Below are 27,395 nucleotides of genomic sequence, written 5' to 3'. Positions count from 1 at the left end.
TTGTTTTGGATTTTGATCAACTTATCAATTTTATTCAAGAACTGCTAATTATAATGAATATGAGAAAATTGAAATAAAAAAGGAGAAAGAATAACTATATACTGTATATACAAACCAAAAGGTGTATAAATAGAAAAGTATAGTATACATAAGGGTAAAAGTATTTGATGATATGTAGATTTTTCTTCTTCTTTGTTTTGAAAAATGATCAATTCAAATTTCTACATAATAAGGGGTAGGACTAGATAAGTTATTTACTTCTTCCTACTCCTTTGAGCATACAACTGTGATGATGTGTTTTTTCTTTTACTTACTTTTAAATTTTCCTTTCATAATTTTTGTTTGACTTTTGTCAATCTGTTATTGTGTGTTATTATTATATATTATACATATTATATATGCTCAATAAACAAACAAACAAACAAACAAACATGCTCTCCTTAAAAAGGGGGTCACTAAAATAAGCGAGCAGCAGCTTCGCATCAGTGGGATTCACTTGCAGTCTGGATGAAAGGGGTGAACATTTCATGATTGGACTGCAGCTGGGAGGGGGTTCTCAGTTTTCTCAAAGTCACGAAGAACACTGGAAAAATTGTTGGATCTGTAAAAAGTATACAAAGTGTATGCAGAAAAGTGGTGAAGATTGCACCACTGTCTGTGTCCTATGTGTTGTGTTGTGTTATTTTTGTTATTTTGACTTCAAAATGGTGCCGCGTGTGTCATGATTCTGTTTTCGGTCCGGCCAGCAGGTGGCATGAGCGGACTTCGGTAGGCACCTGCTGCCAATCTGTAATTTGTAGACTCTGGATTTAAGGACTCTTCTGCGGTGCACCTGTGTATTGTTCTTGCATTGCTATTTTCCCTGCTCATAGACTATTTGGATATTGACCTCGTCGTGTTTCGCGTTTTGTACTCTCGGTACCCCTGCTTTTTGTAAGTACGATTTTGGTTTTGTAAATTGGCTTTTCGCTCGTGTTAGTGATGGGTCCATGAGGCCTCATGAGGCGTGTCGACACAATGACACACTGTGTTGATACTGTACTGATACTGTGTCGCTGACCACTGCCACCTGCTGGACCTTCAAAATCCCTGCAGCCAACCCACTTGACAGACTGAACAAACTGATTTGATGATGACGTGTATACAATGCACTACCTCACTCTACCCACAATAGCCACAAGCGCCATTGTTTATGTTGTTGTTTATGCTGTTTATATTGTTTATATTGTCTATACTGTTCAGATTACATGTCTTTTTTATACAGGGTAGCTGCTATCCTTTCTTAGCTGTGTGTGTTTAATGCACAGCATGTTTGCATGCATGTATGCACTGAGGATTGAGAGGAAGAAATTTCATCAATGCTGCATGTCATACATAAAGCATATTTGACAATAAAGATGACATTGACAATATCATTCACATCCATGCATTCATATTGTATCATTCAATGTGTTTCAATAATGTGAAAATCATGTGAATGAGGATGCTTGTGGGCTTTGTCTTCACAAATTTTGATTTGGAAAAATAAGATGCTCCAGTGTTTTAAATTTCAGTCTGTTGCGTTTAATGCATGCTATTTCCCCTGTTGTGGAGAACACACACACACAATGGAATAAGACATGTCAAAAATCCGAGAGGCACTTGGAGAGACAAGGAGATTTTAATAAATACCTTATTCTCCAAAAGGAGATCAAAATGGCTCTACACGGCGGACAATTTGTATTTGTCCGGAAGCTGCTCCATAATATGCATGTACTGTAGCAACGTCACTCGAGTGAAGCGCGTCTCAGCAGTCGATAGTCTGCTGCTCTCTGCTGTGAGCGCGAGCACGTACTCACGGCGCCGACCCAACCCACGCCACATATTAAGCTTTGAACTACGACAACAGCTAAGCTAGCCTAGCCGATGTAATGATGGTCAGCAGACAAGGTTTACGTTTTATGTGACTTTTAATAGCAACGTGGCAGAGTCATCAAACATGCGGTGTGCTCACTCGCAGTCACTTTCTGGAGCTCCCCCTTATAGGCGGGACCTCTCAATCAACTGGAGTATGACGTACAGTACAAACGTTCATAAAGCACTTCTCATATAATAATAGCCTATTATATGACAGCCGACATAACGCTCGAAGTCAGACGGACACATTTTTTCTGATAATCAGTGTGTTTTCCGTATTGCCCAAACATATATTTTTATTCGAGCGAGGGTGAGGTCTGGCTTGTTTCGGCAATCGGCATCGTGTCGCCAGACGCACTTCCTTAGGATACACTGCGCGGGCTTTTGCTGCGTCAACGCCCCCTGCACTGAGTCGACGCCCCCTGGACTAAGTGGCGCAGCTTGGACTGTGCCAAGCAGCCGATGCAGTCTAAACTGCACAGGTGCAGTTCACGTGTCAATTAGCAGCCTGGACTGTGTCAACGCAGCCGATGTGTCAATTAGCAGCCTGGACTGTGTCAACGCAGCCGATGCAGTCTAAACTGCACAGGTGCAGTTCACGTGTCAATTAGCAGCCTGGACTGTGTCAATGCAGCCGATGTGTCAATTAGCAGCCCGGACTGTGTCAACGCAGCCGATGCAGTCTAAACTGCGCCGGTGCAGTTCACGTGTCAATCACGTGACGTAATGAAGCAGCACATGCACCGACACGTGGTTTGCTCTGTGAGCCCGGCGCATGCGTCAACGCATCGGTGTCGCTGGACCCATCACTAGCTCGTGTGTATTTTGATACATTGTTTTAGTTGGTATTCGCGGTCTTTATTTTTCTCCCTTGCCTTTCGTGCAAGCGCTTTTTGTTATTCGTTTTATGTTCCCTCTGGTCCTTGTTTCGACCAGCGCTCTATGTTACCTTTTTGTCGGTGCGATTATTTGCATTAAAACATATTTTTGTTTCGGAGACCTTGTTTACGTCTACATTTTTGGGATCCAGACTTAACTCGGCTAGTCCGAGTCGTGACAGCGTGAGTGGCTGCCTTTCCAGCAGCTCCTATGTTTTGTTGTTCTACTTCTTCCTCTCATAACTTTGCTGCTGTGAATCGGGAATTTCTCCATTGCAAGACTAATAAAGGTTTTCTTATCTTATCTTAGTTATTATTATTTTATTTTTTTAATGTGACGAGGGGTCGTGAAATGTTTACAATCGAACAACAAATTTGCGAAACTGGCATCATTGCTTCACAGAGGTCATAACGTTCAAATTTCAAGCGAGTCCCAAGTTACGGTGGGGGAAAAAAATCTCAAGCACATTAAGTCGAGTGGCCATCGAATTTCAAGCAAGTCGAGTCAAGTCACAATCTTCAACCTTGCTCAGTCACAACATACAGTATATTGGAGTGATCATAAAAAGAGTGGTCTATCTTGTAGTCTACTTTCCTGTCACCAAATTGTCAGGAGTGATAAAAAAAAAAAACATACCAGAACATTCAGTTAGGTGCAACGTGGTCTAGAAAACACGGTAAACTAGACTTGCCCCTGCACGAAAATGAAAATGCATCCGTTTTTACATTGAGCACATGTGCGCCTGCTTAGAGAAATCGCGTTCTTCACCTCAGCTTGGGACTAGAACAAAAAAATGCAAAGTTGTTGAGGCAAGTCAAGTGAGGTAAAAAATGTCTGACATCATGAGATATCGATATTGCCCATCATTGCACAGTTCGCCTGTAGTTTTCTCTATTCTTTATCTAAGTCGACCTCAGTTCTTTGTGTATTTCTGTGAATCACCTGTTGACTCACTGCTCAAAAGTCAACACCTTCAAATCTTGAATTCATTAAATCGCTGCTTAATTTCTAAATAGATTATTACCTCCGCCAAGCCAGCAAATGTGGAATTGTTTTAAACCTTGTTTGTTTGTTTGTTTTTTACAACACTTACTAACACGGGACAACATCTTTTGCAGACAAATACAATACATATATTTACTGTTGGTCAATTGTTTTTGAGTACTGGGTCTAATTGGGCCAGTGAAACCAACCCAGCAGATGGTGCTGTGGTTAAAAGAAACTTCTGTAATGTTACCGTAGTTTATTGTTGTAAAAAACACCAAAGACAATAACTGCACAGTTAGTATTAGAAGTACTCGTAGGGAGATAATACAGACAAAAGCTTAAACTGTTGCTATTTAAGAGGTTCGTTGGACAGGCAAAAAAAATACATTTCAACACTCATACATGTAAATAATCTGCATATAATTGAGCAATTTTCTGGAAACATCTTAATGTTTTCCATACAAACCCTTCATAATACCAAGGACAGTCTTATTCCTCATGTACAGCAAGCTACTGGTATTTTAAAAAAAATGTCCAAGCGCCGTTCCTACTGAATTCTAAAAGCTTACTGCATGTGATTTGAGATTTCACAGCAAGGGCTCCATTTTACAATCACCATTGGATTTTGTTAAAAATACCCCTGCTGCTTTCATTATTCTGTTTTCAATTGTGTATTCCCTGGTGTTGTCATCTCTCTTTATAGAAAACATCCAGTGTAGCACCCCCCCCCCCCCCATGCACACACACAAAATAAGCCTAAAATAAAATAATTAAAACAAAATCCCCACTGATATCAGACGGCAGTAAGAATCCAACGATTTGTAACATTTTTCTTGGCTCGGAATGCCAGTTGGATTTTTCCCTCTATAATCAGTGGAATAGAAGAGTAGAGATGATGAGATGTTGAGTGTACCACTTTGCTGCATCCGGTTGAGCTGAATGCTGGGTTCTGCCAGAATGTCACGAAATGAGCGCAGCCCCCTGTGGTACCATTTCTCTGCCGTCTTTGGTCCAACCCCAAACACACTTGTGAACAGCTGTCAGGAAATAAGAAAGGGTTTCATTAAGAAGCTCTTGCATGACAGCTCTTTTTAGAAGAGGTTAGCTGCCAGAGTTTTGAAATGCTATATGGATGGCCATTCAAGAGGACAAAAAGCACCTCAATTGAGAACACAAAGGGAGGTTGCAGTGTTGATGAAGATAAAGAGTACCGGAACTTGTTTTTTAGACTAACCTTTAAGGTCTGATACCGCTCACTTGAGAGGGTTCGCTCAACTTCAAATGAATGGCCAAATTGGAGGATCTCCTGAAAAACAAAAGTTGATCATGTTATACATACATATATCATGTTCTTTCAACCGTTGACAAATAACTCACTTTTTCTCCATCATCGAATTTTTACTGTACTGCAACTGCTTCATCACTACTCTGCAATGTGCATTTTGGGTGGGTGGGGAATAACCTGCTTTGGCAGAACAAAAATTATTCTCGCATAGGAGTTCAGTTCATTACTTATTTATTTGTATTTATATGGTCAGTTGCAAAGGCTATCAGAATAACAAATCTGTATTGGACAACTTTTTGTTTTGTCAGCCCTATGTTAATTACCAAGCACTGTGGCGCAGTACTGGTACATGACTTGCGGTGTAGATTAGAATAAAAATAAAAGCATAGTATTATTATTGCATCGTCACCGCCTAGTGTAAATAGAACAGTCACTTCCCCTGACACTCACCCCAAAGTTGGTACAGTCCCAAATGGAGGTGGAAAGTTGCCACACGTCATACTGTTCAGTACCGTACTTTCCCTTTCCGCATCAACCCATGCCAAGCAATACCGCTCCATGTGCGCATTTCCACACTACGACATGATAAGAGGAGGACCACTTCGTCAACTTGCCAGCTGCCATTAAACAACACAAAGAAGAAAAATGATGACAACTCAGTCTGCCAAATCCTCTGCATTGCCTTCGTCAGCACGTGCCTCCTCAATGGTGCCACCTCAGCAGTCTTATCTGAACTTAGCACTTGGAGGAATGCACTGAAGATAAGAAATCTCCGGTGATGATCTCTACTCCTCCGTATCCATATATGCATACCGACTTTGGTCTAAACATTATGTTACAGTTATAATACGTATTGCGTATTGTGGTGCTTGTTGACGTAATTCCTGCACAGAACTAATAATTGAGTATCGTATTTTTCGCAACTAAAAGTATTCAATTTTCCCAAAAGCCAACAGTGCGCCCAATAAGCAAATGCACCCTACATATGGTGTTCCAATTTCATTATATTCCCTATTGAGTCATTTCCCTATTAGTGGTCCTAAGACATCTAGTGGCGATTATTAGCAGCAACCGATTGTAACCGAAAAGGGTTCTGCCCAACACTAATTGACATGTGCATTGTCCAAAACACAATCAAGCAGACCACTACTTTGTGAGCTCTGCGCAGCCATTATGAAACGAAGAAAATACCAAAAGCATAGTCAACTACTGACTAAACGAAGGAAGAAGGAGACCAGCAAGATTTCTAAGGCTATTTAGCCTCTTGTGGATGTGAGCCCACGAGGTTTGTGTGACTTTTTGTTGAATAAATTGTCTTCACAACTTTTGTCTTCCATTTATTATTTGGCATGCCATTTGTATTTATGATTCATATCAGTGTTTGTGAGCAGGTCTCCTGGCTTTGTTACAGCTGCAGCAGTTGTGAAGGCTGTATTTTAATAATGCTGAATTGTATTGTATTCTCTTTAGCGTAGCGCCATCTAGTGGATGGATAGCGCAACCGCAGCCACTATTGTAGCTTCTCTTCTATGCACCTTATAATGCAGTGTGTCTTCTATATGAAAACAGTTTTAAAATAGGTCATTCATTGAAAGTGCGCTTTATAATCGGATGCGCCTTATAATACAGAAAATACCGTAGTTTATGTGTGGTCGAATTACGGTTGACTTCCTGATTTTAGAAAGTGAATAATAGTTGATTATTTTGCGACATGCCTCCCGTGTCCCCTTTTCTTTGGAACCACACTACAGATTTTGTTAATGACCTCACATGACAATTATAGTTTGGAATTCAATGTGTCCGGACATATGATCGATTCAGCTTACGAACAATCTCTCAGTGTTCGTATTTTGAGGGCCTGCTGAATACATTAAAAAAGCAGACAGTTTATTCTTCATGAGGTGAGATGAGGTAACGCTTGGCATTAGTATTGGATGTTAGTGTGTCATTTCTGGACTTTCACATACAGTAAGCGAAAGGAAGATACCTTATGGGGCCAACCTGAAAGCATTTATGAAGCGTTCAATCAAGATTTAAAGCATGCACAACTTTCGGAACTCAGCTATTTTGACACAAGCTTGTACTCAATCAATTCAGCCTTTTTCAACCAAAGCAAGCTGTGTTATCCATTTTCCGAACCGCTTGATCCTCACTAGGGTCGCGGGGGGTGCTGGAGCCTATCCCAGCCGTCTTCGGGCAGTAGGCGGGGGACACCCTGAATCAGTTGCCAGCCAATCGCAGGGCACACAGAGACGAACAACCATTCACGCCCACACTCACACCTAGGGACAATTTAGAGCGTCCAATCAGCCTGCAATGCATGTTTTTGGAATGTGGGAGGAAACCGGAGCACCCGGAGAAAACCCACGCAGGCCCGGGGAGAACATGCAAACTCCACACAGGGAGGCCGGAGCAGGAATTGAACCCGGTACCTCTGCACTGTGAAGCCGACGTGCTAACCACTGGACTACCGGGCCGCCCCGCAAGCTGTGTTAGTTTTTTTTTTTTTTTTTCGCTGTCTGTGCCTGGGAATCATTCGGAAGAGACTCAGAGGAGTCTACCCCTCAAAGAAAGTACCTCACACCAGAGCCCAGATTTGAATCCACAACCTTAGAACTCTGAGGAGGATGTGTTTATCACTGTGTCACAGTGCTGCCCATATATGTGTCAATGTGTATAAAATAAACCTTTCCAATAATTTTTTTCTTGATATGCAGAATAGTATCACTCCACCTTCGTGGTGATCTGCAGTCAATTGAGTGAGTGTGTCACATTTCAATATATTGCATTTTAACTATCGCGCTGAGATCTCACATTGTTTCCAATAGTTGACACATCTGTTACCATTCTTCCGCTCTGAGGTTGAAAAACAAGTACCGCTTGGTGGATAAAGCCACTTTCTGGTCACGCATCCATGCTGCATATTGATATTTTTGTGTGTACAGTATTTTTCTCCTTTCCAATTTTAAAAACACCTTCACTGAACACATTCACCAGTGAAATGTTTGTAACTTTATTTCTGTATCTTTCACTCACAACGGCAATAAAATCAATTATGATTCTGATGACTGCGAGTTGGAGTGAACCCTGGATTGATCACCAGTCCATCACAGGACTGATCCACATTGAGAAAACACTACTCAAATTAACAGCTGTATTTTAGAGTACCTCCACAGAACAAGCACAAATACAGATGTCAATACACATGTCAACATAACGCAGGAAGACGCAAGCACCCCATTCACTTTCAACTGAATGTCCTAAATGCACAATCAAGTAGGTCAACAGTTGAGGCATATCCTGCATTGTGGAAAAATCTCACTGCTTGTCGGAAAGTTAATTTAGTTCCTCATTGTTCTACTCTTTCAATATAGCTCTTAACCTATGAGAGTTGGTGTTTTTTGTTTAGGAGACAAGGAAATGGAGCCAGTCCAGTGACTTTTTATGTAGTCCAAGTTTGTCCCCGAAGACCAGAACCTTTTTGCTGAGAAGCACGGAGTAAGTTACTATTTGCTTTGAAACCTCAGTATGTTTCCACTTTAATTGTCTGCCTCAATAGAGCACAACTAATTAGCTAGCTGGCCACACTATATTGGTCTTCATTCACAAAATGGGTTATGTCAGTCATCATCTCTTTTAAATGTACTAAAGCTTGAAATTTAGATTGCGTTCCACTGTTCCACAATATATTTCTTTAGTATGGAGAATTAAGGGGTGACCTCACAAATCAATGAGTCAGTCACCTTCGCATCGAAACGGGAACCACAGTACGACAGAGAGCAGCTCACACACCCACTAGCCTGCCATCACCTTCACCATATTTGCCTTTCGCGTGCGTGCGCCCACACACACACATACACACACACACACACACACAGACTATTCATCACAAAAACTGCTTCAGTGCTGCCAGACCTTCACATCAGTATGTTTTAATCTTCAGTCATTGCTATCTGAGTGTCGCTCCAATGTTCACAACCATATCAAGCATGTTGTTTTCACTCTGTCTGCTTTCACTTTGTTTTATGTGCCATGTCATGTTCTTGCTTTGATCTGTGATCCATCTGCTCAAAGTAAAAAGAAAATGGTATTGGTGGTTGGTTGAGCATCTGAATGCATGCTGCAAAAACAACAAGAACAAGAGTCTAATGCCAGTCTAATTTTGTCTATTGTGGGATATTCATGTGATATTCTTCAGAGATTCTAGCTCAAAGCTGACAGATACGACAGATTTTGAAACATGCACCAAGAGACGCACTTTATGCTGTATGATTAAACATGTCAACTAACCTTGCATTGTCGCCTCAAGAGCACAGTCGCAATAGTTTGCCTGACAACCGGACATTTTCTTGTCAAACAAGAGGAGGCAATGAAGGCAAAGTGATCCACAAATATTTTTTTTTCCACCCGCCCAAAAATTGTCAAAAATATATGTGATTCATGTATATGGATGTAAAAATCATTTTGAAAGATTAGCTTGGAAAATTTGAAATGTATTATTTATATATGGCATATTTATTTAGATTGTGATTATTTATTAACTTTGTTAAGACCATATTTGTACATTTGAAAAATCTCATGGCGCACCACCAAGAAAAAAAAAAAGGATATATATCTGGGAAGAAAAATTGTATCTTTTATCGAATTACTCATAATTACTCATAAATGTAATTATTTGGTGTGAAATCTGGACCTGTTTAGTCGAATACAAAGCTATAGTCTGTTGTATGAATGGCAAGAGTTGGTTGTGCAGATGAAATGGTCCTTCTGACAACTTGGGAAAGAGCATTTCATGATTCTGGCAGTATCTATACTGTATGTCTCTGGCATAGAATTGATGATCATTTCTCGTTGCGCACTTGATAATCTCTCACAGGAGATTGCTGACCTAAACATGAGGCAGCACTGTGAATTGTAAAATAATCTGTGCAAAATACCACAATAAAGATGTCTTTGGCACGTCATCTCAGAGCAAAATACCCTGCTCCAGTTACCTCCTCGGGACCTCGCAAACTAAAACTTCTGGAGTGCTCGTGGGAAGTACTTAACCTGTCAGTGAGAATTTTTGAAAAGTGTTTACGTGAGCAAAATATAAGAAAGATGCCTGCAAATCTGAGTCAGTTTTAATTCTTTTGTTCAACAGTTGTAATTTACAGGTGAAAGATTGTATTCAAGTATCAAAGAAAGCAATCACAAACATTTTTAAATAAATTTATCCTCTCTATTTAATGACTTCACTTTAATTCCAAGATTTTACGTAAATATCTGTTACAAGCTTTGCGGAAAATAACACAAGTAGAAAATGGGAGTCATTGCGACTCTGAAATGGTTGCCAGCCAATCGCAGGGCACACAGAGAAGAACAACCATCCATGCTCACACTCACACCTAGGGACAATTTAGAGTGTTCCATTTACCTGCCACACATGTTTTTGGAATGTCGGAGGAAACGGGAGTACCCGGAAAAAACCCCACACAGGCGCAGCTAGAACATGCAAACTCCACACAGGAAGGCCAGAGAACCCAGGTGGATGTTCTTCCCAGTTGTCCACCGTGATGCCCATTAACACATATAGATGGATGGATAGATAGATAGATCGATACCAATCAACACCTCAAATATACAGCTCGCTATATGACAATGTAATCATCTCACTGCACAGTTACTGTGTTTCATACATTGACCTAAATTACATGAAAGAATTTGAACTTTGTTGGTAATACAAATAGCAGCAGCTCCCAAGGCATGTAAACATATTCTCTCAGATGAACTTGAGAATTTTGGGTCATAACGACTGTTGAAAATAGGTTACGGTCCATACATGCATAATATTGCACATGATCTCATGAGGTAAAGAGCAGGTGACTTTAAGTTTAAATACAGAGTAAATGTAATGGATACTGTTGAAAATAGGTTACATACATGCATAATATTGCACATGATCTCATGAGGGAAAGAGAAGGTGACTTTAAGTTTAAATACAGAGTAAATGTAATGGATAAGTATTTCAAGTGAATTGGCGGACCAGAATGTAGGACGTATTTAATTCTGGGTGGAGAGAAGTCCACTGGTCACATAGAATGGTGAAAGGTGAGAAGAAATTTCTTGTAGCCACACCTTTATAACCAGATCCATCCATCCATCCATCCATTTTCCGAACCGCTTGATCCTCACTAGGGTCGCGGGGGGTGCCGGAGCCTATCCCAGCTGTCTTCGGGCAGTAGGCGGGGACACCCTGAATCGGTTGCCAGCCAATCGCAGGGCGCACAGAGACGAACAACCATCCACGCCCACACTCACACCTAGGGACAATTTAGAGTGTTCAATCAGCCTGCCATGCATGTTTTTGGAATGTGGGAGGAAACCGGAGTCCCCGGAGAAAACCCACCCAGGCCCGGGGAGAACATGCAAACTCCACACAGGGAGGCCGGAGCTGGAATTGAACCCGCTACCTCTGCACTGTGAAGTCGACGTGCTAAACCTTTATAACCAGATCCTCAAGAAAATTAAACGTGTTCTTCCTTATGCATATATGCCCCCTGTCTGCAAATTAATTGAAAGACTAAATATGATACCTCCATGACTGCCTTGGTGTTCTCCCTCAGGCAGGGCAGGCCCTGAGTGGCCTCTATACACTGCACGGTCCATGGGAGACTCTTCAAGACAGACGCAGCTCTGCTGAAGACAAGGCATGAACTCTTGTTGTCACTGAATTTGTAGTTCTCTGCCAGTACTTCAAAAGCATCCTGCAGGCGTAGAAGGCCATGACAGACAAAAAAAAAGAAACATTTGACATGTTAGCTTGTCGATACGTAATGCTGATTGTTTTTTTAAATGGATCTTCCACAGAATATCAGCTGTTGAAGCAAGTAGTACAAAACGATGGAAAGGATTAAGAAAATGTGGTTGCAAAGCATGTTCAATCAAACATGTATCAAAGGTTCCTTCATGTAGGAAACCTGACAAGGAACTGCAGTCATTGTACAGTAAGATAAAGGGCTTGGCTTCTCTTCTGGATGGCAGGGCAGAGACCTTGCAAGGTGAGCAATGGGAATCAAACATAGAGCAATTAAGTCACACAGACAAAGTCGATTTGCCTTTTAGCTACTTTTAATTACGTACTACACGTCCTTTTGGTGCGCTTCAGTATACGGAAAGACTTAAACTTCTTCACTTCTTAGTTTTACACACTGACGGGAACTTGACTGGAGCTGACATGCCACTTTTATCATGCTGTGAAATGATCTCTAAGAGCAACACTATGAGAAATGCTTTCACTTCTCAATGATTTTAATTCGATATTAAAATAACTTCAATTGATTTGCAATGCTTCATGAAAACTGGGAAGTGTGTGTCTTCAGGAAAAAATAATAATTCTTATGATGTTTGAGGTTGTGTTTCATAGTGTGCTGATATTTTTGTAATAAATGTCACCTAAAATATGTTTCTCGAACAAAAGTAGTTTGCCATTTAGGATTTCCAAATAAGGCCTGGATTTAACGCTCCTCGATTTGACCAGGCCGAGGAAGAGTCCATATTTCTGCCTGAAGCCAAACCCTCATTTGAGGTCACTGCACCACCCGCTGTCTCGTGCAGACATGCAGCCTCATGTCAGTAAACAGGACACTAGCTCGCCCAAGGATGCACTGACCCGCTTAATGCACCACATGGAGATGGAGCAACTAATTCACTCACAGATGACTCTCTATACAGCATGCAACACACAACAAGCCGGGCTGGCGATGGCGCAGAGAGCATGTAAATGTTTATCAGAATGAGACGGCTGCTGTGCTATGATACAACTTTGAAATGACAACCTTTCTCAATTTATCTATTAATAATCTCTTTCATAATCTTTTTCTGGTGAACATGTCACCCCAATATCAGCTGGCATTGGCTCCAACTCAGTGGTTACCCTCAATGGTTTGTGGTGGAATATGGATGAATGGACTGACTAAGTGGTCAACAAAATTCATCAAATGCAAAGTTTGGATGATAGATTTGTTTGAGTGTGTCATTTAGATCATGTTTTTCCTGTTAAATTGTAAACCATGGTCTTAAGGACTGAGTCTTTAGTATTGATCAGTGTGGGCTTTATTTCTGTCGACGGGCGCACGCACGCTCGGCATAAAAATTGGTCCTTCTTCATTTTTTGTGCTGGGCGATTCAACGGACCAAGGGCGTTTTTCTATTTCATGCCCCCAGCGCATCTGAAAATTTGATGACAGAAGCAGGTCAAAGTTGTGGCACCGGTAGTGTATTGCTATGTGGGTGGAATTGATCGAGGAGCAGTCATACAGATTGTGCGCTTGATGATGTGTGGTGGATGTCATTGTATTTCATTCAGAAATATGCCCAAAAAAAAATCAGAATCACTGTCGAAATCACTTCATTGAATGCATTATTATTATCATCATCTTGCACAGAGGTGGGTATTATGTCAGCACTGACGGAAGGTCCATCAGTTCATCACTGATGGACACCTGTTTTGCTGCCCATTTATGACGATTAATTAAAAAATATATAAAATATAAGTGCTGACGGAAGTGGTTTTTGTCCGACAGTGTAATCGTCACTAACCAGGTCGAGCCCTGTCAGTCTGTCACTGACGGAAACAAGCCCCACCGTCTTTGCTGTCTAGCACTTAGCATGACATGCTCATGCTAGACTTGCACTGAGCACAAAAATAGGGCCCTGTGTCTTTAAATAAAAACCCTCACAAAATGACCAGTTTAACCATAATGAGCAAATGTTGAAGCAACAAAATGATCATAATTTTTCCTGAACCTATGCTAGCACAAACACGCATGAAGCCAATCGATCAGTTTCTGTTATAGTAACAGCTAAATAGAGTTTAGCAGTGGGCAAATAGAACACCCTATGGCCCTCATCTTATTAATGAGGAATTATGGCTCATTGGGGCAAACACTGCAGACACATTGATGCAGCATGCCAATTTACCTCCCACCACCATGCCTTGCGGCCATGCCTGTGAGTCATGCTCACACAACAACCTGCTTTGCTGCATGTGTACAAAGAAAGTGTGAAACCAAGTTAGAAACCCCACTGACAAGTAATTAAGAATAATTAACGGCTACAATGGGTTTGATTTACCCTTATCTTATGTACCAGTGACTTACATGAAATGATTGCACCAAAAAATGTGTAAGATAAGATAAGAAAACCTTTATTCGTCTCATGATGGAGAAATTCCCAATTCACAGCAGCAAAAATCATGAAAAGGAGAAGTAGAAGAACAAAAAGTATTTAACTAAATATGAATTATAAAATAAAAATATAAGCATATTCAGAATGGTGAGTCCAGGGTAATTAGCTGAAGGAATTATTTACCAAAAAAATGAATGCCTTGGTGCTAGAAATGTGAGGAATTTGTTGCTAAATAATAAAACAAAATAAATGAAAAGGTTTGAAAATATCTAGAAATGTAAAATCCAAATATTGAACTATGATGTGGAGTTAAAATATGGGAATATCTTTGTGTATGTGTATATGTATGTGTTATGCTGGCTTGTGTGCGTGCATGCATATATGTGTGATGATAATTTCTGTGTCTGCCTCGGTCAAATTTGTGTGGAAAGGGTTACATTTGGGGATCAGTGGTACAAAGGTGACAAGTTTGTTTGTTTGTTTGTTTGTTTGTTTATTGAACATAAAACATATATACAGTAATAATTTGACAGAAAATAAGGTAGATAAAAAAAGTAAAAAGAAAGAAATCAATCTTCATTCAACACAGTTATTATGTTCAAGGGAGTAGGAAGAAGTAAAAAACTTATCTAGTCCTACCCCGTTATGTGATTGTATCTAATAAATCATTTTTATATCAATCAGAAAAGTAAGAAGAAAGAAGTCTCCATTAAGGCTCATACTTTACCCTTAACCGTGATATTTTTACAACTTTTGGTTTGTATCGGGATTATATACTTCCACACCCTGACACTCTTGTGTCAATTTTCTCTTAAATTCATAATGGATATTTATATACCTTTCTCTATTTATCAACTTAGTTCTGATTTATCATTATATTTAATGTTTTGAATTTATCATTTTAACTCTGATTGATGTAGGTTGTTTGTACTATTTTTTTGAATTTGTTTTTTAACTCAGCAAGCGATTTACTCATTTTCAGGTCCGTTTCGAGATTATTCCACAGATTAACACCTTTGATAGATACACTTCTTTGCTTGATGTTTGTTCTTGTTTTGAGTTTTTTGAATAAGTTGGTACCTCTTAAATCATAGCTGCTTTCTCGAATTTCGAAAAACTTCTGAATGTTTTGGCAGAGCAGGTTATTGTGTGCTTTGTACATTAATTGGGCGATTTTAAAGTCAACCAGGTCATAAAATTTCATCGTATTTAATCTGATAAATAGTGGATTTGTGGGTTCCGTATATTTTGATCTATTAATAATTCGAATTGCTTTTTTTTGTAGGTTGAGAATAGGGAGTGTGTTTGTTTTGCAGGCATTTCCCCATATTTCCACACAGTAGGTCATATATGGTAATAATAATGAAGTGTACAATGTGTACAAAGATCTCTTATTTAGCACTTCCTTGGTTTTGTAGAGGATCCCTACGGTTTTGGCTATTTTTCTTTTTACGTTATCGATATGTGGCTTCCAACATAGTTTTGAGTCAATTACTAATCCGAGAAACTTGGTTTCATACGCTCTTTCTATCTCAATTGAGTTTACCATAATTTTAGCTTGGTGTTTGATTGGTCTTATATTAGTGGCTATTGCTTCCACAAACTCCATAACTGCCATTGTGTGTTATGGAGTGAGCAAGTGAGCAGCCTTGTCTGTAGCTGGAAGCTGTTTTGCACCATCTACTTTCTCATCCTTCTTTATAACACATCCTGTCGGTCATGATTGCTCCTCTCTTGATCCTCTCGTCGAATCACAACAGACTATATCATGTGACTGGCTCAAATGCATAAATCCCACAAATACCTCCTATTGGCCTCTTAGCTGTCTTGGAAAAGGAGCAAATGTTGCATGTTTTTATCTTGTGCAGTCACTCGTTCTCTTCACTGGGACCTTACTGAGATGAAGATGATTTCACACTGCTACAAAAGACATCTAATTATATGCATTTAAAAGCAGTCTATTATGTGAGCTTCTTGCCTTGTTACTGGTTAGTGGTATCACATTATTATTTTATATCACAGAAACATGTCATTTAAACAGGAGCGTTTGCTTTTTATATCCACTGTAGACATGTGCAGGATTTTCCAGACCGTGTCAAAAAAAACAACTGGCAACAGGTAGACTCTAATTAAGCAGTAGAAAATCTCAAGGATAATCAGTGAAAACAGGATGCAGCAAAATTCAAATTTAAGCTTCTGTAAATATCTGCATTATGTTTGTACTGTACATCAGATTTTTTCTTTCCAAAAATCTTCCCCAAAAATGGAGATGGTTTTTATGAGCAGAAAAAATGGATTTCATCCATTTTGCAATAAGGCTGCACCGTAACTATGGAGAAGGAGAAGCTTCTGGATATGCTGTATATATATATTTTTTTTTTTATTATTATTGCATTATCCAGTAGTTAAGCTATAGTACAACAAAGTCTGCCTGGCACCAAGTGCAAATACCTGGCAGGACCAGAAAAAAAGACTTGTCACAATTATGCTCGTCATGCTGGATTTGTATTTTTTTGTGTGTTTCTTGTGTATTTTTTTAATATATATAATTGGAAGTATATTGGAACTGGAAGTGAAATAGAATTCCATTTTTATCATTAGACAATAAAAAAAATCCAATGAGCTATTTCAATGTGGACGTTCCTAAGTAACATCTCTCATGAGGAGGTACAGTGACATGAGCTTAATGATTTCATTATGGGCAAGATAAATCAAGTGTGGCTTCTAATTTCAGTTAATGAAGAGGAAGAAAATGGATTCAAAAAGCGCAAAATCGATATACGCTCATTTAGGTAAAAAAAAAAATTGTTTCCATTAAAATATATATTTTTGTGTGTTTCTTGATCTTTCTACCTGTACATGTTCTTGGTAATTCTTTTCCAGTCAACAAGATACAGAGCAAAACTGTCTTCTGGCCTCATAATTTCCCAGGTTTTTTTTTTTCCGTGTCATTTTATGGGGACGTCAGCTTCCCCAACCTGCTCCAGCCCTCCAACACTGTTCATGAAGATGGAGTAAGAGATTCATCGTTCCTGGTGGGGACTGTCATGTCCATCATCCTCTTGGCCAATCCAGCACCTGAGGGTATGTGGTATATGCCAGCTCTGTGCCACGGGTTTGTGAACATGTCATCTGGTACGCTTCCAGAATATCGCAGCTGCAGAAGCATCTCATTTGTCGCTTTAACCCATTTTGCGGCGTATATTTCAGAGTGGTGGTGATGGTGAGGGTGAGTAAGCTAGCTTCACCGTATTGTAAAAACGGGACTCCTACATGAAGTGGAAATGGAAACACAGTGGGAGTCCTTTTAACTGCTACAACCTCAACTCGACTGCAAAAGAATTTCTACAAGATTTGGGAATTTTGGCTTTGGGAGATTATTGTCCATTTATACCAAAGACAATTTAAGGGAACAAATGATGTTTGATATTGCACTTTATTTGATATTTTAATTAATTAACAAGGATCAAAATAACTATCTTTCTTCAGGGAGGATTTTTTTTAAAGAGAAATCTGCGCTCTTTGCTTAAGTCTCATATTCATTTATTTTTTGTATGTGTATTTAGTTGCATATAAACCTTTATGGTTATGGTTTTCTGTTAAATTTGGTGACATGATTAAACAATTACTTCCGTTTTGGGTCATGTATTGTATATCAGAGAGAGAGAGAGAGAGAGAGAGAGAGAGAGAGAGAGAGAGATCGCTGGAGAGAGACACACCATGTGATGTGATGAACTTTTCTTGTCTTCGATTTATCTACTACTGGGTCACAAGGCGCACACAGTATGTAATATTTTGTTCATTTATTGCATTTTTCAAAGAGATGATTTTAAATATTGATTGTAAATACTGTGCAATATTATTGTTTTAGTTTTCCCAGTAAGAGGTGTGGTTCTTTATCCAAATAGATTTACTGCTTGTGCTGAGTATCCATATGATGCAATAAGTAGTAGAAAACAAAGTAGAAGAAGAAGAAGAAGGCCTGTTGGTCCCTAAAATAGTGGTGACGGACTGCGATATGGCGATGATGGAAGCTTGGTTAAAGGAATGATGATGGAGTAACAAATGTTTTGGTTCAGGTTGAAATAATGACGGACGGGTGGCCTGGACACTCGCAAATGATGAATGACAGAAGGGCAAAATGTACCTATGGTACTTCTGCATATTACCAGACAAGGTGTCATAAAATCCTGTGTCTTCTTGGACCGAATGAGTGGCCACAGTACAAGTTTGACAATGACCAGACCTTGCCCGCCATCGCATGTTTCTGCCAAGAGCATGGCCTGACCGAATAGTTTGCCGAGGAGGCAGACAAAAAGAAAAGTGTCCAAACAGTAGAGAGACAGTTTGTTGGCATGCACAAGTGCAGATCTGCACAGGAGCTTGGCTTTGCGCGCGCGCCCAGCAAATGATGATGCCCGGAATCACACGGCAGACATTTTGTGCAGAAAAGGGAGCTAGAGCACGTGGTCAAGAAGTGACAGGGATTTTGCTCAATCACACTTTTGGTTGATGGCTACAAACAAATAGTGGGGCCACGTGAGACATATCCCACTATGCGAGGGTGGGCGGTGGGAGGAAAAGAAAAAAATCTGATACACCGCATTTCTATGTCATGGGCGTGAGGCGTCCTAGACGCCAGATCGATAAAGGGCTAATGTTATGTTAGTACGGTTCATTAACATATATCTCACTTATTTGTGGGATGTTGATTTTTGGGTCCCAAGTGGCTTAACACTTCACAGTGAAAAGCAAGGTCCATGTTGCAACGATGATACGCCACAGTGGTCGCCTTGCGTTTTCATCCGGAATGCTCCCACACTTTTGTCATCTTCCTGCAGCGTCAATCAAATAGCTTTGCCACGGACTTCCTGCACGTGTGACGTCGGCGCCATTCAACATGTACATATGAGACGCAAATTATACATTGTGACCACTTATTTCAAGCCTTGAATTAAGATTCCGGTGGAGCTAATCGGTCTTGGCCACCATCTGATGAATACATTGAGAGAGAGAAAACATGTGGCTCCGAAAACTTTTAGTTTTTATAGAGCAAAATATGCGTCATGTAGTAAAGAGGGGTAACTTTTTCTTACTGTCAAAATCTTGTTTTTGTTGTCTGTGCTGGTCCGTCTCTGGCAGGCATACTGAGAAACCAGAGCCACGGGGGTGGGTGCCAATCCTTCTTGCAATGCAGTCGGCGTGTCCTGTGTACAGGCATAACCAGGCACTCAAGAACAAATCAATGCATGACAAACAGTGTATTGCTTTTGTGTATCATATCATGGCAGGTACTTGAAGGTTGCCGAGATGCTAAATGTCTAGATGTGTCCAAGGATTTACGTATATCCCCGAGCAGCCGAGGCAAGCGTCAAGCTGAGAATAAAAATGTAACCGTTTTACTTGAAGTTATTTCATAACCGCGTGTCTCCGGGGCAACAGGCTAATGACACTCATCTCACAGTCTGGTGGCATCCAAATCCATTACAACGTTGAACCAACGGCATTACAAATCTGCTTGCCATCATCCCATTTGCCTCCTGTAAATTGCCTTTTTCATACTGTGAAGAAACGGTTCAACATTTGTGAAATATATGTCAAAGGCATAATCAAATCTATTCCGATAATTAGACATCACAAGGAATGTTGTGAACATCCAATTCGTCTTGGATTTAGCATGAGAACTGGAACCGGAGAAAGGTACGGTGAGTCAAGCCATGCACTGCAAGAAGCAAGCATCAAAAAAGTCATGCGAAGAATTCTCTCATTAACCGTTTTGTTAAGCGCTTTATTACAGCTGCAGCTGTTGTGAAAGCGCTATATAAATCAGAATGTATTGTATTGTACTGCTTGGTTGAATGAGCTGCTTACAATGTTGCACCAAAAGTATTTTTCTACTTAAAAGCATACGCGTTGCTCCTTGGGATGTTGATGTGCAAAAGGAAAAATTGTAAATGTCATCTAGGTCGTTGCTCTTCTTGAATTTCGCACCTGCCTTTCTATGCCTACACACTAGAATACAAATACCGGAAATGTGCCTCGGCGGGCCAATTACAAATATTGCACAGCAAGAAGATATATGCTTTCAAATATACTCTGACTTGCTTTGGACCATTTATGACATAAAATGTGCTTTATTTCCTCGCTATCCAGAAGAGCTGAAGAGATAAATGCCTCTCAGTCACAGCCTATTTGCAGAATTTTATTTTATCTCTACGTGATAGCTGGTTGAATGAGTTTATCACTCATGCTCAATTGCCACAGCATGCTCCCTTGTTCAGTTTGCAGAAGACGTGCGTCACACAACAAGAAGAGGAGAGGGTTTATGGTGGCCTGGGGAAATGCATCAATAAATGCCAGCATGGCATTATTCGCGCTGTCATTTCATAACAAGGTTGACTGGAAAAGAGCAACAATGTCCATGTGCCCATAATAAAGACGACAAAGAAATTTCAAGATTGTTTAGTAGGAAAGTTGTGAGAGTTTTCACAGGCTTTGGGGGTGAAAATGTAGATAAGGTCTGGGAAAACTTTTATTTGATAACATTTCTTTTTTTGTAGTCAAATCTCAATAGAGTCATCTTCTGCCGCATATGTATGAGTCTCCGTTAGCTGCCTTGTCTGTCTGTTCATTTTACATTTCCACATAATATGGATGGAAGTTGCTCTCAAGATGGTAACAAGAGCAAAGGCTGAAATGAAGTTAAATGAGTCCTCCAGGTAATAGTACTTGTGGGATTCATATTGATTAAAGTAAAGCTCAAAATACATATTAGAGTTTTTCAGGCTTTTAAGACATCTCAACCAGAGGAAATTAGATTCATTATGCTTATCGTAACCCACAAGGACAATATGTTACAAGTACAACTGTGGACAGTTTTCTACATGGGCTCCAGTCGACAGTTCCTCCCTACAACGGAGAAGACTTGAAGCGAGTGAGAATACACAAATTCCAAAATAAATTGCAAGCATCTCATTTGCAAGACAAGGATGTAGTTAGTGTATTTGTATTTTGTCAAATACAAAATGTACAAAGCGATAACTATTTCCAACATGGTTCATCATGGGAATAGTTTGCTACTGCAATTAACCCAATACTGTACTCAAGAGGCTTAAAAAGGGTTACTGCACCCCCTATCGTATTGTAGATAAAGCACATCTTTATATTTTGATCATGTATGGACAGTATTGCAGGGGCACCAGACAATAAGAGAGAATTAAGATTTTGGGCTCTCTTTTCAAAGACACTGCATCTATGCTAAGTGTAAAAATTGCTGCATTTTGATCTTAGTGCCGCTTCTTGCAGTGTCTTTTAAATGTAATTTGCACGTGTCAATCTCCTGCATGGACTTGATTGAGTCCTTCTGCCATGTAGACCACATGCCTTCCTCTCCGCTGAATTTAAAGGGAATGAGGGGAGCCGCTTCCATTGAATGGCAAAAAAGTCGGTTGTGGTCCCTTGCGCAAAGCCATCTACTGCTTCACATCTGTCAAATTGTGAGAAAAAAAAAATCAATTGAAAGTCAGCTGTGTGGATATGGTCTGGTTATCCGGATCATTAAAACAACCAGCTGCTTGCTTTGAAGAGTTTTCTGTGTGATTTATGACCCAAACCTGAATGACGTGTCTGTTCTCCACAGGAGCAGGCGTTCCCACTCTCATGCTTTCAGTGAACCAGCTGATGTGCAGGACTTGCATCTTGGAAAGATTCTTCAGGCCGCATCCCTTTAGCCACGCCCACAGGGATGATGCCCTGCTGTCCTCAGACACGACGTGAGTGATATCATCACTGTGAATGAAGATGAATGACTTCAATGCTTTGTACCATTGTGGCCACACACAAGGACCCGGTGCTAAAATTAGGTCCTGAGTACTGGCAAAAAATTAAAGAACTCATTCTATCTTGGAACGTATGTGACGGGCGGCGCCTTCCGATGAGGTTCTGCATTCGGCTCAAACTTACATTGCCACCATCTCCCAGGCTGAGAAGCACGTACGCTAACCAGCAGACTAACATCCCAGACTGCTAACCAACAACCAACAAACCGACAATATGAACGAAAGAGGGTTATATTGTATGGTGGGCATTTACATTCCACTACGATATTGCATTTTATTTCTTAGGTGGAAAAGTTAAGAATTTATTTTAATCCCACGAACTTGCTCAGATACTACTTCCTACAATACCCATGCCAAGCAAATTCATAATACCTACTTGGTACACTTGTGTGTACCAATATATTCCATTTAAGATATCCCAAAAACTTAAACTTAATGCATTGAACATAGGGTAGCCTATTTGCTTCTAAAATGTCAGGCATTGTTGAAATGTGAAAAATAAAAACATTGCATGTTTGCCTATTTTCTTCTTCTTCTTCCTTTGTAATTTAATGTGTAGCCACACCGAACTCAAAAAGTCACACTGACATGCAAATGAGCAAGACAGCAAGCCCACTGCTGAATTGTTTTTTTGCCAGAATAAATGGAGCCGAGTCTGACTGAAAGTGAGCCTGGACACAAGGATGCATAAAAGTCACAGACCTTAGATATGGAGAAGTCTCTGGTCAATTCCCTGCTGCCCTGTTTTAGGTTTTTTTTCACCCAATAGCTTCCATTTCCTTCTCAATGAGGAAAAAATGGGCAGATGCTGGATCACTTTATTACTTCCATGAACACCGCCACGTGTTGCCCTCTTTTACCCTGTCACTCGACGTTGTGCTTCGTGCGCATGCGCGTCACATCACGGACGCGTTCAGTTAACATTAGAGGACACATTTCTTTTGTAATGTGAAGGAGAATATAAAAAGAGCAGGTTTACCTGTAACCATTGTAAATCGCACAGACACCTCATACTGTGTTTTCTATGCTATTGCTAATTTATTATATTTATTCTACAAATATATTGCTAATGCTATGTTTGATATTGCACTTATGAAACATTTGTTTTGTGGAATGAAACACTTTGTCCCCCACACCTCCTACCCCCATTTTGCTGCTGTAGACTGCAAATTTCCCCAGTATGGGACAAATAAAGTTTATCTCATGTCCGAGCGAACATCTCTGACATTACTCTTTAAAACATGACAACATTGTATTTGTCGATCCTAACATCTTATCTTATCTTTAAAAAAAAAAAAATTGTGGAGAGCTTTGAAATTCGCGGCAAAATCTAGCGGGGGCTATCTATGGGAAGTTGTCAAGCTGTCATGCAGCTCTCCAATAAAAATTTGCACGTGTACCTGATGAAGTGGCCTTCAAAAAAAAAGTTGTAAAAACAACAACAAATAATTTTGAAAAAGGATTTCCAAATTGCAGATTGCATTTTCATCATTAAGTTAGATGTTCAAATTGTTTTGTTTTTTTAATCTACCGATACAACATGTCATACACGGCGGTCTTCCCTCGCTACTTTGCGGTTCAGTTCTTGCGGAATCACTCATCACGGATTTTCATTAGTCGTCTTAAACAGAAGAGAGAAGAAAAAGATGATGAAAAAGAAGAAGCAACGGGAGCTTTAGCAACTAACTTTTGCTTTGCACAACAAAAAGGATTCAAAAGAAACATTCATCTACCAGGATTGTACCTTTGGCTATAATGTGACGCAGGGTTGGATTTAAGATAAGATGTTTTAGGATAAATAGAAAAATTGAACATATTATTTACACTTATTAGCCAACGTTCCATCGACCTCATCCGCTGCCATGGTGCAGAGAATGCTTCGCTCACTGAAATTTATAAATGCAGACTGCGGCTCAGTATTTATTCTTCATCTTGCCTTTTAAAAGTTGGGATATATCATCTGCGAAAAGTGAAGAGCTCACAAATATTTCTCAGTTAGTTTAGCTTTTCATGGATTTACACTGAATCTTTTTTTTTCTTGACCTTCGAGAGCATACTGTGAACAAGGCAAGTGCATGCATGTGCATATTCCCCATTGCACCCATTACATCCGCCCATATGTTGAGGGCAATGTGCCTTCAACTTGCGTAAAACTAGAAATATATGCTGTTGCTATCAAACCGCAGCTGATATCAGTTTTGTCGGCTTGCAGAATTAATGTCAGTTTGAGGCAAGCACACTCTATTTCCTGCCGTTGGTTTCAAACTATTGTATCAAGCCGAGTGTAACCAAAGCAGCGTTCAAGCTGTGTTTCTGGGAATGCTGCCATCAACAAGCTGTCACGCTGCTGGCAGCCACAGAGACACGCACACACACACACACACACACACACACACACACACACATGGTTCTACCGCACTCATGAGGACCCTTCATTAACAGCATGCATTACATACTGCTTAAATCATAATCATAAAAATCATCATAAAAATTATTTTGGGTTTGAAACATAGAGATGAATTATCGAGGCTAACACACAGACGGACAAATACTACACTTTCATTTGAATAGCACCGTAAACTGAGTTAACTCGTATGTATGTAAGATAAGATAAGATAAGATAAGGAAACCTTTATTTGTCTCACGATGGAGAAATTCGCATGAACCACATCTCCTCGTAGGAAAGTGACTGATGCTTTGTTTTCGATCATTCAGAGGAATGTGTGCAGTTTTGGGTTTCATACTTTCAACTAGTGAGAGAATACAAACAATGAAGGCCTGTCACATCTACAGGTAACACACTACAGCTGATTCATCATGACTTGAAACACCTTTACACAAAAATTCTCCCCTTAAATATGACTGTGTGTTTGTGATTGTGTGCGTGTGTGTGTGTGTGTGTGTGATAAAAAAAACATTTCCTGTGTTTTGTGTTCAAAAAATAATGATAAAAACAAGACGTGTAACTAAAACTGAACATACTCTGACATTCACAGCTACAGTGAGCGTAAGTTAAGTTCAAAGGTATCATTTAAGTCTTTGAAGACCAACCCAGCATACAGAGTAACAAATGGAACTTTTTTTCCTAACCTGAGGATGTCATCCACGATAAAGCCTTTTGATCTGGCCAGCTGGCTCAGAAAACTTCTCCTGCTGGAGCCCATTTTCCTCTCCACTAGGTACAGTCTGACCTCCTTAAACTTCACCGCATGCCTGGGGACGCTGACGCTCGCTGGTTTTGACCGCTTCCGAACACAAGGCGCAACGGCAGCATGGAACATCTTTTCTGGAATGAGTTAAGTGTTTCTGCAGCCTTTGTTCTCATTTCTTCCATCAAGGAAAAAAAAACCAAGACAGTCTTCCTCTTGTTTTTTTTTCCTAACAGTGTCACAGTTGCTGGCAGAGAAAGCGTCTGGCAACAGGTGTTGGTGTTGAAGATGAAGTTTTGGTGTTTACCATAGAAACACCTGCAATTTTGAGTGGCTTGTTTTTTTGTTGCCAAATGCATGTTCCAATAATGGGCTTTAAGTGGTTGTGCCCAACATATGCACTCCAAAGTTTCATTTCAAGTACAGTCCGGAATGAGAGGAGCTTCTCTCCAAGGAGTTGCCTGAATTCTGGTCACCTCACACAGCTGTCCTGCCATGTCCAGTTCATTTTGCCACTTGCTCACACATTATGTCCAGACCAAGTCAACACCATCTGCTGCACCACTTTAATTAGCTTACTATCGAAAAATAAGAGTTTTTGTGGAATTTCATCCACAACCTTTACGCACACAAGTAGACAAAGTGGACCACAATATGTCTGAAGGAGAAGTGGGCAGGAGCACAAACTGGCAACAGACTTCATGTTTTTCTTTTCAAATAACTATTTAGGAAGGCCATCTATTACCTTGTGTGATTTTAGTTCCACTGTTATATCACTGTGATGCAATTATCTACAGCAAAACATCTTTTAAATGAAGAAGAGAGAAAAAACTCATAATAGACTCTGTCAGACTCTGTCTGTTATGAGTACATCTCATAAAGGTTTCTTCACTTTGCTCCAGCTAGCTTGACAGAATTTATTCCACTGCACTCACGTAGCTTGGCCTTCTCTAGGTTAACGGATGTCATAGAGCAGAGTTGACTAATTTGACAGTTTATCCCTTATCCTCAATTACTCAGCTGGGTATGAAGGTGCTTGACCTCCTGTCAAATTGAAGACCATTACATTTTAATATCACTGAGACAAATGACTTCACGCGCCGTAGCATTGTCTGAAGTTGCATTGAACCCAATTTCTCAACCGACTTCCTTCACAGAAGTCAAATGTCGACGGCAAATGACATTGTCCAATAACTATTCAGAGTTTTCCTACAAATCTAAACCTTTGTCTAAAACCATTTGTTGCTGCCTTTCATATAACCGGCATATGTAGTCTTGGCTCCTGGCCATTGAGATCTCCAGGTAGCTCGATTGTCTTTCCTTCTTGCTATCCTCCTGGATTAGTTTTTTTTTCTTTCTTTCTGTGCCTTGTTAAAGGGATCTGTCTGCTTACAGCATTGTGCATTCTGACAACACCGGGGAAACAGGAACATTTTATTTAAGACCACAAGTGCAAATGACAGCAAAGCCTTTCCTGTTAAGTGACATTTACTGAGGTCTATTTAGTCTCGTAGTGACGAGGCACTTCCATGATGCATTGAGGGTGCATCTGCCGCTACATGATCTTCTACTTTTTCAGAATATACAAAGCTGCACTTCATTTGCAAATGGAAAGTTAACGTTTACATACAGTATATTGTCTTCAGTATATATTTACGTCAACTTTGAAGCCGCTCGCCACAACCTAGTACAGTATTAAACACTGACACCATATTAATCCAGTGAGGTTATGCTTGATGACACATCTCCAAGGAGGAAACGGGAATATGCTTCCTCCTTGGAATTTGCGCCATTATACATTTGGGAAGATAAGCACTTAATCAGAATGACCAACAGTGTAAATCCAATGTTTCTTTGGTTTTGTTTGTACAAGCATGCAAAACTTTGTGGCAAGGTGCTGCATCGGGGCAATAAATAATTCATATATAAACAACAATTCTTCTTCTTATTATTATTATTATTATTACCCTGAAAAACATGTCGATTATCTTTTTTACACTTGTTTTTGGCAGTCCAACCTGAAATTCATTTGAATAGAATAAGGCCTTGAAAATGAAATACAGAGAAATGTACAGAGAGCCTCCCTTCTTCCATTCTTGGATGTATCGGTTGAATCTCAGTGTAGGTTTTGGACCATTAATTGCTGCATTAGTTAAGGATGTGGGAGACTAATAATGAAATGACCTCCCACTG

At 40.0% G+C, this 27,395-nt stretch overlaps 1 protein-coding gene across 1 annotated transcript in view; it reads right to left on the bottom strand.

Moving 5' to 3' along the window:
• The window catches only part of dntt (deoxynucleotidyltransferase, terminal), a 75,661-nt gene extending 50,327 nt beyond the window's left edge, over window positions 1–25,334 (bottom strand). Inside the window, exons 1-6 of the mRNA XM_086122070.1 lie at window positions 25,144–25,334; window positions 21,829–22,003; window positions 19,312–19,422; window positions 11,623–11,793; window positions 4,997–5,068; window positions 4,676–4,799 (exon numbers count right to left, since the gene is read on the bottom strand). Of these exons, the coding sequence (XP_085978196.1) occupies window positions 4,676–4,799; window positions 4,997–5,068; window positions 11,623–11,793; window positions 19,312–19,422; window positions 21,829–22,003; window positions 25,144–25,334 (844 nt within the window). The remainder of the gene's footprint in view (window positions 1–4,675; window positions 4,800–4,996; window positions 5,069–11,622; window positions 11,794–19,311; window positions 19,423–21,828; window positions 22,004–25,143) is intronic.
• Window positions 25,335–27,395: the final 2,061 nt, after the last annotated feature.

The sequence above is a fragment of the Hippocampus guttulatus genome, chromosome 10 (assembly GCF_054856545.1).
Source record: "Hippocampus guttulatus isolate MCC_2025c chromosome 10, RoL_Hgut_1.0, whole genome shotgun sequence".
In the NCBI taxonomy this organism is placed as follows: Eukaryota; Metazoa; Chordata; class Actinopteri; order Syngnathiformes; family Syngnathidae; genus Hippocampus; species Hippocampus guttulatus.
The sequence above is the reverse complement of the archived record's forward strand: the minus strand, read 5'-3'. Positions and strand labels throughout refer to the sequence as shown.